This window comes from Prionailurus viverrinus, chromosome D3 (genome assembly GCF_022837055.1).
Source record: "Prionailurus viverrinus isolate Anna chromosome D3, UM_Priviv_1.0, whole genome shotgun sequence".
Taxonomy (NCBI): domain Eukaryota; kingdom Metazoa; phylum Chordata; class Mammalia; order Carnivora; family Felidae; genus Prionailurus; species Prionailurus viverrinus.
In genome coordinates, this window is record NC_062572.1 from 82,776,326 (window position 1) to 82,790,616 (window position 14,291).

A 14,291-nucleotide genomic window follows, 5' to 3' on the forward strand; every position below is an offset into this window, starting at 1 on the left:
CATGTGATGTTAGCACAGGCACTGGAATGTATGCCCCAGTATGGTATGTTCTGATGGTAAAGGTGTCAGCACCCAGTTGGTCCCAACCTACCTTTGTCTACACGTGGCCACTTAAGCAAGGGGCAAACCCATTTCGATGAACTCTAGCCAGTATTCTAGGAGGGAGAATCTAGGTGTTGTAGATGTGGCTTTCCATTGCCAGATCAGAAGGGTGGAGAAGAGTCTGGCTGAGTGACAATAATGAACTAACACCCCAAGTTTCAGCTTCTACCTGAGGCTGCTGCATTCAGATGTGCATCTAGAGAAGCCAGGTGGGATTACAAACCCAACAGATATGTTTCTGGAAAATTTCGGGCCAGAAAAAAACTGGGATAAAGGGAAAGTAGGGGAAGGATGGAGGACAGGACAAAAAGAAACCAGTGAAAATAGTCTGAGGTCCAGATGAACATCTGAGTCTGAGGAATGATGAAAATATTGTATTAAATTCTATTTTAGGCCCTTAAGCTAAACACATTTACACAGGATAGGGTTGAAAGGAATTAGAGGATTAGAGATCATCGACAAGGTGTGATAAAACTTTGTAGAAAACTCACAGAGTCTCTGCTGTCTTTTTTTAATCTGTTGATGATCCTTCTCACAAAGGATATGTTTTGAGACAGGCTGATAAATGCCGTAGATCCTGAATTTCTTTTTTCATGTTTACATTAAAACCATTGGCATTGTAAAGAACAGAGATGGGCGAGTTACACCTTTACATTTTGGGGCACCGGAGTGGCTCAGTAGGTTAGGCGTCCGACTTCAGCTCAGGCCATGATCTCGTGGTCTGTAAGTTTAAGCCCTGTGTTGGGCTCTGTGCTGACAGCTCAGAGCCTGGAGCCTGCTTCAGATTCTGTGTCTCCCAATCTCTCTCTGCCCCTCCCCCTCCCCCACTCACACTTTCTCTCCCCCCCCAAAGACAAATAAAAATTAAAAACAATTTTTTAATTTGACTCACATACAAACTGAGTGAATCCCATAATGACCGTCTTTATCCAGAGACTATTCTGAAACCTGGGGCGAAGGTCTAAATGCTTGTTAGCTTCTTTAGAGACAGTGCTTGCTCTGAGTCACAGGGAATCCATCCCAGAAGGTAAGTCTACACATCAATAAGCAGGTGCTTGGGTAGGGAGGGTGTAGACTGCACCCGCAGACAGCCTTTAACACCTAATCCTAAGGTTTTTAGAAAAAAATCTACCTAGGGACGCTTGTTTCTTTTTATTGGCGGGTGGTGACTCAGGCTTTCAGCTTGCCCCTTTCAGCTTTTGTCCTCTTCCTAAGTGCGCAGGGAACACATGGAGGCTGAACAGTCCAGAACAGCATGGAAATATTTCCTTTGTGAGAATGCATCACTTTGAGAAAGGAGATCAGATTCTCATCACTGCATTTGTGCACCGGGGATGTGGGTATGAATATGCATTATGATTTGCATATTCAAAAGGCTTCTCCCATTTCTGCTGCAGTAGGGAAGAGGAAAGCTCCCTGCTGAATCTCCAGAAAGATGTAGAAAAATGGCCAATGATCTCATGCAGAGGCCTGAAATCTCTCCAGGTCACTTCTCCGGAGGGATTGCTAGGTTTGGGCGTTGCTGGAGGGAACACGGGGACCCCTGGTCTCCATCATGCACTGTGTTGGTCTGGTCTCTTGGCCTTCTCTGACATCCTACTCTTTACCTCATTGCCACTCTGTTTATCTTGGGCTCAGGGTCCCCAGCCCTCCATCAAAATCTGCACTCAGGAATAGACCAATTATCAGTTAATGTACAACGCACTTGCTCCTATTTCGGAGGTATTTTATTTCCTTATGTATTTTGACCGACTTTTTAAAATTATGAAATATAACTTGGATACATACAAGTACATACATACGTTTTATGTATGCATATTTACATATGCAGTTGTATATGTACACAGTTTAACAAATAGGACATTTTCAGAACCTCTGACACCTCCCTCCTCGTTCTTTCACCAACAAAAACTTCCTTCCCCCAAGAGGTAAGTAGAGCTAAGTAAAGGGAATCATTCCCTTAACATACATAGTCTGCCCACCTATGTAGGCATTGTTAAAAATGCAATTTTTCTTGGCCGGATCTTTTCATAAAGGGAATCGTAATGTGTGTAGTCTTTTGTGCCTTACTTCTGACTGTGGCTTGGGACCCCACCAGTCACGGTGATTTCAGGCATCAGTGAGCAGATGAGGACATATTCTTAGCGTCAGGAATACATGTCTGTCTCAAGATAGTTTGAGTTGAATGACCATGACCTGCTGTGGAGCAGTTTTGGGGTGGGCTAGATGAGCAACGGTCTGGGAACTGTTCTTGCATCCAACCAGGACTGAGGGGGTCCCAGGATGTGGGACTTTCAGGCAAACTGGAACCAATTGAATACTCAGTTCTTTTGCCCACATATCAAGCTCCATGCCAACAATGGTCCCTTCCCCCACTCTTAACTCTCAGCTTTCACTCCCAACTGCCCACTAGTCCTAAAAGCCTTCCCCATTCCTCCTATGAAGGAGGATGAAAATCTCTCAAATATTTTGAGAGAGAGAGAGAGAGAGAGAGAGAGCGAGAGCAGGGGAGGGGCAGAAGGAGAGGGAGAAAGAGAATCCCAAGCAGGCTCCAGGCCCAGCAGAGCCTGACTTGGGGCTTGTTCCCACGAGACCATGAAATCATGACCTGAGCTGAAATCAAGAGTCGGATGCTTAACTGACTTAGCCACCCAGGTGCCCCCCCAAATCTCCATATATTATGTATCACTGTATTATTTCAGAGGGATGGAACTATAACACTAGAGGGATAGTAGCAGTAAAACTCCAGATTCTGGAAGGCAGAATGCTACATAAAAAGAGTTGAAGTGATCCAACTTCTTATACTGTGTGTAATCACAGCTAATACGATATAGCAAAGGCAAAGTGAGCATTGAGGAGGATTAACATTTTCGAGGGCCCATCCTGCAGCCAACGCTGTACTGGTGTATATAGTATCTACGTATGTGCACATGCATGCATATGTTTTCAAATAAAAATAAAAATAGAACTGATCTGAATTCTTATTTTACAGATGGGAAAATGGGGGGCTCAGAGAAATGAAGTTATTTGCTCAAGGTCACACAGCTAGTTGAGTTGCCTGGCTGGAATGGATTCCTAGATCTAGTATTTTATCCATCTATTTGCCAAGTTCATATAGGATCTAAGCAGTGAATGGTCTCTAAAGGAGACCAAGGAGACCTCAGAGCTGATGGAGTAGATCAGCAGTGCCCTCCTCCCTCCCCCTCTCACCCTGCTTCTCCCATAACAGGAAAAACAACTCTCAATGCTTCTGTCTTTAAAACCACTTCATTAAAGTATGATTGATTGTGGTGGTGATTTCATGGGTGTATACTTATCTCCAATCTCAAGTGCTTGTATCTTTCTCCAGACATCTCAATACCATGCTAATGTTGCTTGGTTTTTTGTTTTTGTTTTTTGGTTTTTTGGGTTTGTTGTTGTTGTTGTTTTATTTTGTTTTACATTTTACTCTTATGGATTATCTGTAGACTTCGTTTTATGGAAGAAAGATATGCTTCCTGGATTCCCCATTCCCCACCCACCCCCTACAATTTCCTCCCAGCATCCTTAGAAATCATGAGTCTTGTTTAGATCAGTACTTGGTGGTTTAAATCATTACAACTAAGAGAATATTATCCACAGCTGAACTATAAAGTGCAGTAGGGGGGGGTGCCTGGGTGGCTCAGTTGGTTAAGCATCTGACTTCAGCTCAGGTCATGATCTCACTGTTTGTGAGTTCGAACCCCATGTCGGGCTCTGTGCTGACAGCTCAGGGCCTTGAGCCTGCTTCAGATTCTGTGTCTCCCTCTCTCTCTGCCCCTTCCCCACTCACTCTGTCTCTGTCTCTCTCTCTCTAAAAAATAAATAAACATTAAAAAAAAGTGTAGTGGGATATATGTTTCATTGTGGAATCCGTGCTTTCTCACTAATTAACAATTATATTCCCCCCCCACCCTTTTTTGTTATTTGTTTAGTTTCCAGGGTTCCTATCACTAGCTCATTCCTCTCTGGTGGAGATAGGTATTACGCCATGTTTTATATACGTTCTAACACATCTATCCCTCTGATGGGTTATTCACCTTAGAGAACTTTCAACTTTCAATGATCAGGAGATCAGGATATTCCTTTTTAGCATTAAAACACACAACTAAATGAAGGCAGGGTGGGAGAACGCTTGTAGGAATAGCGTGTAAGGCAAAATGAGAAACACTATCTATGTGAAGTAAAACCTGACGACTCCTGAAAGACTGAGCTCCCCTGCTCTCCCAAAAACAGAAATCCCCAGTCTTGGGGCCAGAGCAGTGCCTCCCCGCACTCTGTCCTCCAGCTCTTTGCTCTCTGCTCTCCTCTAGGGAGGAAGCCTTTCCATATGGAAAAATACCAGGTGTCCCACGATACATGAATATTTACATATACTACATAAAAATACGATGTGATGGTAATATCAAATTAGATAAAATTCCATGCTAAAATTTGACTATTAAAACCTATCTGTTTTGACTACTTTGAATTGGATCTGTAGGACCTATGTGACACATTTCTCTTCATTTGCTTTATAAAGGGCCTTAACATAATTGCATTTTAATGCCATTATTTAAAATTTCCATGGTCATCACAAAAGGAAGCAGGGAGTGTCTGAGTCAGAGGCTTTATATTTCAGAGTAATGCAAGGAACTCTTTCAGACTCACCCAACCAGCTGCTAACTTCCTCTATGAAGAGAGTAAGGTAAATATTTCTGAAGCCCACAACTTAAAGTCTGGCAGACACTTTGAATGAGAGTCAAAGAGGTTAAGAGAGAAAGGTAGAGAGAGAGTGCGAGAGAGAACAGTGGCTGTTTCACTGTACCTGAGGGTCTGAACTCATGAAACAACATCAAAGTCATTGTCTAGTTCTGTCGTCAGCTTCTCTGTCTTCTGGCTTATCTATGGCTGAGTGTATGTGGTGTCGTGGGGAGGATGGCAGGCACCATCATGCAGGGGATCAGCGACAAGTTGAATACCTCATATTCCATTTTGGAATAGAGAAACAAATAGCAAGTGGGGAATTCTGTACAAATCTAGATTCTGTATTCCAATGTTTTTCTCCAAGGCATTATGGGTTGGAATATACTAAGTTTTGAGATGAGAACTGAACTTTAAAAATCACTCAGCAAGGTTTTTGATGACAGAGTTATCAAAATTTGAAACCATATTCTGAAAGAAATAGATTTGAAAATACTTGGGTAGAAAAGTAACTACTGATAGCCTTACATCTGATTTCTATGATAGGAATAAAAATTAAGCATGCTCAATAGTAGTTTTTACCTACTGCTTCCCCCCCCCCCCCAGTATGTGTATTCTAATTCAGTAACTATAGGAGTTTTTATTTTCTTCAACAATGTACCATGAAGTAAGATTGCTTTTCCTTGTATAAACAAAATTATCCTGAGATCAGGTAATATTTTGATCAATCATTTAAGGCACATTATTTATCAATCAAGTATAGTAAGTTTGGGTCCATAAAATATCACTATAATTTCATGGGGTTTTTTAGTGTGTTTTGTCCCTAGTTTTTCCTATGCTTTATTTAAAAATTATTTTTCTTGCCTTTTATTAGACTTAAAAAACTTCAGTGAGAACATTTGTATCCTTTTGTTTTTTTTTTTTTTTTTTTAAATTTTTTTTTTTCAACGTTTATTTATTTTTGGGACAGAGAGAGACAGAGCATGAACGGGGGAGGGGCAGAGAGAGAGGGAGACACAGAATCGGAAACAGGCTCCAGGCTCTGAGCCATCAGCCCAGAGCCCGACGCGGGGCTCGAACTCCCGGACCGCGAGATCGTGACCTGGCTGAAGTCGGACGCTTAACCGACTGCGCCACCCAGGCGCCCCTGTATCCTTTTGTTTTGACATGAAAAATGTAGTTAAGAAGGATAGCACATTTCTTGGATTGAAATATACCATTAAGTAAGCGAATGGGCTTTGGGCTCCTGTGGACTTTTAGATCCTTAACTTGGATGTTTGGGATTTAAAAACCATCATGAGTCTTTGTTAGTTTGTGTTAACCTGTAAATTGTAAATTTCATGTCTGTACATTAAACTAAAATGTTTGTGTAAAGAATGTAAGAATACAGTATGTCTTTAGTGGAATGAAAAATTAATCTGAAGCCAGATTCTGTCATGATTTGGAAAGAATATTCCTTCGTTGCTATGTCGGGACCATGGCCTAATGGGTAGAGTCATGCTGACATTTTCTGTGGCTTCACGTAACTTATTTTCTTCCTCAACTTCCTTCAGTTATTTAACTGGGACCCAAATCACTGGATACTTGTGCGTATTAACTTATTTCTGTTGGTGCTTGTTTATTTCTTTAAAAGATGCTATGCAAAGTAATTATAGGAGAAAGGAAAATCACACTTTTCCTTATAATAATAAGGAAATAATACTCCAATAAATACTAATGCTAGTATTTATTCATGTCACCAGATGGAATCTGGGGAGTGTATAAAAAGTAATTTGACCTTAAATATAGTTATCTATTTGCCAATGGGATTTAGACTTTATATCAAAAGAGAAGGAAAGAATCTTGTTTTCATTCCTGGAAACTAACCGTGCACCTGCATAGAGAAAGATAAAAACAAGTATGTGAAGTGGAAACATACTATTGGCATTTATTTTCAAAATGCATAAACATGTCTGTACAGGAATGTTTAAGGATAAGTGATCTGGTACCATTAATTAATTAATTTTGAAGTTTATATATATTTGAGAGAGAGAGAGAGAGAGAATGAGTGGGGTAAGGGCAGAAAGAGAGGGAGACACAGAATCCAAAGCAGGCTCCAGGCTCTGAGCTGTCAGCACAAAGCCTGATGAGGGGCTTGAACACACAAACTGTGAGATCATGACCTGAGCCGAAGTCAGTCGCTTAACTGACTGAGCCACTCAGGTGCCCCACCGTTTATCATTTTAAAAGTCATTGCTTGAAAATTTAGAACTCGGAAAGTCTGAATTCATTTTTAAGTATTTATCTAGGATGGTTATTCTCTGCCATAAAATTTATCTAACTCATAAAAATGTGTACTCAGTTGCCTCAGTGAACACATTCCTTGTAGCTTCTCTTCAATATGGTGATAGCTTTGTGAAAAGTCACCAGGATGATTAAAAAATCAGAAAATGAATATTCATGGTTATTGCTTAGAAAATAATTTAAGAAATGATTTTTAAAAACACGAAAAGTTCTCCCCTCACCCTTTACTTTTATAAAGCCTCGAGAAGAATCAGGGCTTGACCAAAGAAAAGAGCACTGAAATTTTGTTCTACGTTAGTATATACCACCAAGTAGCTTCCAGACCCCATTTGGACACACGGGCGGGTCCCCAAACAGGGCCATTTTTAAATCTTTCAATTTATCAGGTCTTAAAGATTCAAATGATATTGAATATACCAAATATATTCTTTAGAATGTATCAAAATGAACCCACAATCCTCTAATTTTCACTGTGAATATTTGGAAATGATTATTATAATTTTGCTTTTTTTAAAAAAAATTTTTTTTTCAACGTTTATTTATTTTTGGGACAGAGAGAGACAGAGCATGAACGGGGGAGGGGCAGAGAGAGAGGGAGACAGAATCGGAAACAGGCTCCAGGCTCTGAGCCATCAGCCCAGAGCCCGACGCGGGGCTCGAACTCACGGACCGCGAGATCGTGACCTGGCTGAAGTCGGACGCTTAACCGACTGCGCCACCCAGGCGCCCCTATAATTTTGCTTTTAAAATTACTTTCCTAAGAGTGAATAATTTCATTTACTGTGCTTTTCAGCAATCGACCTGAAGTCTTGGAAATAGTTTAAAGAGAGAGCCCAGCACACCGTTTCTCTCTAACATTAAAGAACTTCTTATGAGTAAAAAATTTAATATAGAAACCAACTTATGTTTCAATTTAAGGATATTTACCTGTATATTCATTAATTTCAATTTTGTCATTTTTAAAAGTATTTTAGAAACAATACTTACCTTTCGATGTAAAATGTGACTTTGAGTCCCTGAAAAGTCGGGGGGCTTAGTCCCTGCCAGTGCTGCTCATTAGATAAAGCTGTCCAACATGTCTCATCCCGTGTCCTCTCCTTTTTCTGGTTCCTTCTCTCTTTTGCTAGAAGGAAGGGGTTTCTTCTGTTCTTAAAATCACAGCTGCCACTGCTCTTCTCCCTAGTTTACATGGATGTGATGTGAAATCATTACATTTTCTGGATAGCTATTGAAAAACATAGATGTTCTTTCTTGGAGTGAAGAGTGTTTGAGTGTGAATGATTTTTTCACCCTGTATTTCTGGGGGCATAACTGAGGAGTGGAGACCTATTATGAAAGCTGAAGTTGACCTTGCAAAACAGCATCATATATGGCCTTGTGCCTCAGTGATGTTCTCTTGAAACTACGAAGTGTTGAATATGGGTTCCTCAGGAACACTCTGGAAATGTCCAATTTGTGGTCTTTTAGGAAGAAAAAAAATCATTTATTGATTTATTTTAAAAAAAACTTTTTAAATGTGTATTCTGAGAGAGAAAGAGAGAGAGAGACAGAGCACAAGCAGGGAACAGGGAGAAAGAGAGAGAGAGAGAGAGAGAGAGAGAATCCAAAGCAGGCTCCAGGCTCTGAGCTGTCAGCACACAGCCCAACGCCGGGCTCGAACTCACGAACCGCGAGATCATGACCTGAGCCAAAGTTGGACACTTAACCGACGGGGCCACCCAGGCAACCCTGAATAAGATGAAATTTAGAAGGTTACGGAAGTGAAAGACTTGACCCAGGTCATACATCTGTTAGTAACAAGTTTGGGATTAGCAGTGGGTCCCTTAAGGGACTCTTGGAACCTACCACACCATTAGGTGTAATGTCACAGAATATTCAAGGAGAGTAATTTGGAGGATCCATGTTAATCCATTTAGTCAGGGCAACCCCACCTGTGGGACTGGGGATCAGTTTGAGCATTGTGGAAAAAGTCTGCAAAGAAATACCAGAGCAGATACCTGAAGAATTCCATGCCAGTGGCTGCCTTCTATATTTCGGAAACATTATCAAGAATTTGAAGACAGCCTCATTTTCATCCTAGATTCTAAATTAGCTGTTATACCTTAGGTTCTCCGGTAAGAGATAGACCTCTGTGTTGGAAGGTCATGTGCATGTTTGTGATTCATAATATGGTTAATAGCATTTCCATTCCCCCTAAATTAGAAAAAGGTGTGAAAATAACAACTACAGGATTAAGGATGCATAATATTTGAAATTGGGGAAGTCCTGAAAAGAGGATATAGGATCACTCTAAGCACATGTATGGTGGCTATACTGGAGAGTAGGAAATTATGTGTTCAATCTCCAAATGTTAACCTTTTTTAAAACTACAGATTTAGAAAGCAAGGACTATAGCTTCTTTAATAGACTGTCTAATGTCCTAATATTTGTTTTACTGCAAAGAGCACTTTTGCTCTATTTCAGCTTAGGAAGTTGAGGTGATTCACTAAACGGCCCCAGGAGGGGGTCTGCTTAGGAGGTGAGAACAGAACTGTCTGAGGCCACCGGTGCTAGAAATGCCCCATCGAGGACAAGTGGGAATCCGTCCTGGATGTGAGTAGGAGAGCAGAGGCAGAGACATGGAGACACTGCACTAACGTGTGTTCGTGTAAAAAAGGTTTATGTATCATGATGTTGCCAGGAGGGATCGTTTTAGAGTTGTTGGTAACAAGGACACTGGACCAGAGGAAGTTGTTTTCTTTTTGTTCTAAGTTATTTGATGGTTACCTCCAAGGCTGAAGAAATGAAGCTTCAGATCTAATACAACAGATGAATATAAAAACCTTCTTACGTCCAGAGGGTGTACTTGGAACTCATCCCGTTTCTCTGCATTCTCTAGGCTGCACACCGTTCCGCAATGGCCTCCCTTGCTGCAGCAAATGCAGAGTTTTGCATCAACCTGTTCAAAGAGATGGATAACAGTCAAGGGAATGGAAATGTGTTCTTTTCTTCTCTGAGCATCTTCACTGCCCTGGCCCTGGTCCGTTTGGGTGCACGAGGTGACTGTGCTTCTCAGATTGATAAGGTCAGTCTCGGGTTGTGCCACTGCCCGTGGTTGCGGCGATGAATCTTTTAGGGTAGATTGTTTTCTGCAAGAGCATATTTTACTGCAATGGTCCCATGTAAATGAGGCCATCTCAAGGAGGCGAAGGACACACACTGCTCCTAGCGCTTGGGTTTGAGATGAGAGACAACAGGAATATTCTCAGAACTGTCGCTTTGATTCTTTACCTTGGTCAAGTGGTTCTCCCAAGTGTGTTTCCTAGACCAGCTGCATCAGCATCACCTGGAGAACTTGTTAGTGTTTATTTATTTTTGAGAGAGAGAGAGAGAGAGAGAGACAGAGACAGAGCGCAAGCAGGGGAGGGGCAGAGAGAGAGGGAGACACAGAATCCTAAGCAGGCTCCAGGCTCTGAGCTGTCAGCACGGAGCCCGACGCAGGGCTCGAACTCACGAACCGCGAGATCATGACCTGAGCGAAGTCAGACGCCTAACCGACTGAGCCACCCAGGTGCCCCTTGGAGAATTTGTTAGGAATGCAAATGCTTGGACCCCACCTGAGACCTAGTGAATCAGAGATTATGGGGATGGAGCCCAGCAATCTGTGGTTTAATAAACTCTGCAGGTGCACGTGAAGGCTTGGGAGCCAGTGCCTGAGTAGAAGTAGATGAGAAAGAAGCACAACCAGAAGATGCCAGAGTCCCAACTTAAACATGAATGACCTGGGCACAAATGATGCAATAGTACATTCCAGGTAACAGCAGCCTACCTGAGTGGTTTTCACATTGTCACCAACAGCCGTAGAAAGCGCTTTTTACGTTACCCTTCGTACACTACCCCGAACCAGGCTGGACGGGGAAGTGAAACGATCATGGTTTCCCTCTCCTCTCGGGAGTTGTAGGAGCTCGATGGCAGGTGAGACAGCAGGTCCACGCTGCACGTGGAGGTCTTTGTCATCCCTTTCTGCCCCCTCGTTCCCCCCATTATTTTCGTTCATAAATTGGAGCTAGAGGAAGCTGGTCCGTGTTGTAACCTTTCACAACTAAGCACTTGTTAAAGAGTATTTGTGCAGGTAATTTAGAATTACTCATTAGAATATTATTAGAATAATTCATTTCTCTCTCCCGATAGCTCAGTGAATATTTGCTGCTAGGGAATAACCAGGATGGCCTCAGAATGCCATTTTTTTCCAAGAGCCGGAGTGAGTCCCAGCCAAGTACACTGAGCAGCTTTAATGCGATGACAGCAGCTATAACTGCTGAGAACTTCGTCAGTGTCAGGCTCTGGGCTGAGCTCTACAGATATCTTATTTGCTGCTCGCAATGACATCAGAGTAGGTAATATTACCTTGATTTTGTGTGTTCCCGTGCCATCTTGACTAGCAAGTGGCAGAGCTATGATTCAAATTCAGGGTGACCTTCTAAATCAGGGTTTCAAAACCTTGGACATTTTGGGCCAGATAGTTCTTCATTGTGAGGGGCTTTTCCCACTAGATACCCTTCGGGTACCTCTTTCCAGTAGTGAGAAGCAAAAATGTCTCCACATATTGCCAGATATCCCCCAGGAGGCAGAATCAAAAGAGTCGAGAACCATTCTCCCTAAAGCCACCGAACTGAAATGCAGCCCGAAGTACATTATTACAAAGCCTCAGTTTTTATGAAGTTAGTGCTTTGATAAATATAAAGCCTTTGGCGGGGTGTGGGGGGGAACCTAGCCACTAATAAAAATGTATTCATTCATTAGTATAAGTACATAATGCTTTAGAACCAAGGAAGGCAACTTGGTCTTGGAGTTAGAAAATTAGATCCAAATTCTGGTTTGGGAAAATTAGTTCATCTGTGTTAGCCTCAGTATCCTTACCTGTAAACTATAGGGTGGTGGGGGGGGGGAGGGAGGGCTTGTTGGTATCCACTTAAAAAATAGCTTAAAAGGTGTTTCTATTCCAAAGACGTGGAGACTTCACACGTATGATGAAACACCATGCTTTTAACACGACAGAAGACACAGTTACTTGTTATTGTATGATGTCAGGTTAGGAACTTTCTTGGGCTATTGCCTGATTCATTTCCTGAGGTCTCTTTGCGAGCCCCTCTCCTGCCCCCCTCCCAAGCTGCCTGGCGGGACCAGTCAACCCTTGGGTGGTGGGTCACAGTGAATTCAAAGAGCCTGTATTGCTGGGGTCTGCTCTTTTATAGTCACTGACGGGATCAGTGCCTTTCCTGAATTACTTTTTATAGCCCCTGCTCTTACAACCTCTTATAAGAAACAGGTAAGAGGACCCTCTCTCCCTCTCTGCCCTTCCCCTGCTCTCTCTCTCTCTGTCAAAATAAATTTAAAAAATAAAAAAAAAAGAAGTATGTAAGAGGAAAAAAATGACAACTGTAGGCACAAAACCATTCACATAACTCATTTGTACAAATATTTAGTCCTCTGCAGTATACCTCCTTGGAAATCGATTGTTTAGCTTCCCCCTCTCGCCCCCACAACCCTGGCCCAGTTAGTTTCTTGTCGCAGTGCCCGACACTTGGTACTGTGTGTCACATATGTATATTTGATCAGTTTAGTCTCTGTGGAATCCATTTATCTGTCTCTCTTAAGCATTGCCATGGACCAGTGGTCATTCTTATTTTTTATTTTTGATGCTCGGATGGTCACAGTTGGGCCAGGAGAAATCCCTTTAAACTTGTCCCTTTTTTTGTTTTTAAAATTTATTTTTATTTGAGAGACAGCGAGTGAGCAGGGGAGTGGCAGAAAGAGAGAGAGAGAAAGAGAGAGAGAGAGAGAGAGAGAGAGAGAGAGAGAGAGAGAATCTCAAGCACGCTTCTCACTGTCAGCACAGAGCCCAACATGGGACTCAATCCCGGGACCTGTGAGGTCATGACCCGAGCCAAAATCAAGAGTCAGACACTAAACCAACTGAGCCACCCAGGTGTCCCCTAAACTTGTCCTTTTTAAACAGTCCTTTGAGATGACTCTAAATCTTTGCTACCTGACCTGGTGTTCTGGGCCTGTCCTGAATTTCCTTGGTTCAAGACTGGTCAGCTACTCTCAGCAAAGATGTGATTCCTTTAGTGGATAACAGTACTGAAACGCAGAATCGGCATGAAATCTGCAATCAATTCAGTGGAGTTCAGGTGACATAGCAGGCTGATTCCCATTTGAGTGAAAAAGCAGAAAAGTACATTTATTTACAAGATCATGTGTTCAGGTTCATATTTTTTCATTTAGCTCTAATATTACTGTGTTTTTTAAATACAATGGGTTCTAAAATTTAGTTTTGTTTTCTTTGAGATGCCTACTTCCTCTCTTTTCTCTCATATAACATTTCATTGAAATAAAGTATGTCATAAATTTTTGTCTTAAATCATGTCTTTATATCACAGTGTTTTTTAAAAGTTAGGCAAATTTGAAGTTTCTAAAACAATTGGGTTTTACCAAAAACATTTCAAAAATAATCACTGTAATATGTTACTTATTCTGCCACTTCTGTGAGAAGACATAATAGTTTTATCATTTGGCAAGAATACACAGGTAGAAAGAAGTCCGTTGGGATGCAGATAATTCATAGTCTTTTTTTTTGTTTGTTTGGAAAAAAAATTTTTTAATGTTTATTTATTTTTGAGAGACAGAGTGTGAGGTGGGGGAAGGGCAGAGAGAGAAGGAGACACAGAACCTGAAGCAGCCTTCAGGCTCTGAGCTGTCAACCCAGAGCCCAAAGCGGGGCCCGAACTCCCGAACTGCGAGATAAGGACCTGAGCCGAAGTCAGATGCTTAACTGACTGAGCCACCCAGGCGCCCCAGTCTTTTTTTTTTTTTTTTTACCCTCAATCCAAAGATCCTGAAATATCTTACGTTGTATAGATCCAGGATTTTCCTTGTTTGTCGTTATCTGAATATGTTACCAGTTATGAACGTGAAAAAGAAATTTTGATTTTCCTACATGGGTCAGTCAGGGAATATGAGACCACAGGACTGCTAGCATGTTGGATTGTGATATCTATGCCCTTTGATATTTTATTTCATATTTATTACATTTGACTATTTACTAGTGTCCCTGTTCATCTTTAGTCATGGCAGTTTTATTGTTGAATGTACAATTTCTTAGAGTTTTTGAAAATGTAAAAACATGTACATATCACCTCAATACTGTACCAGTCAGGTTTACT

The 14,291-nt window shown here is 41.6% G+C and overlaps 1 protein-coding gene and 1 long non-coding RNA gene across 2 annotated transcripts in view; one reads left to right on the plus strand and one right to left on the minus strand.

The window, feature by feature from the left end:
* Positions 1–5,035, minus strand: part of LOC125149324 (uncharacterized) — a 28,022-nt gene extending 22,987 nt beyond the window's left edge. Inside the window, exon 1 of the long non-coding RNA XR_007145895.1 lies at positions 4,928–5,035. This is a non-coding gene — a long non-coding RNA (uncharacterized LOC125149324). The remainder of the gene's footprint in view (positions 1–4,927) is intronic.
* SERPINB7 (serpin family B member 7) overlaps positions 1–14,291 on the plus strand; it is a 64,553-nt gene that overhangs the window by 33,526 nt on the left and 16,736 nt on the right. Inside the window, exon 3 of the mRNA XM_047828201.1 lies at positions 9,965–10,150. Within this exon, the coding sequence (XP_047684157.1) occupies positions 9,965–10,150 (186 nt within the window). The remainder of the gene's footprint in view (positions 1–9,964; positions 10,151–14,291) is intronic.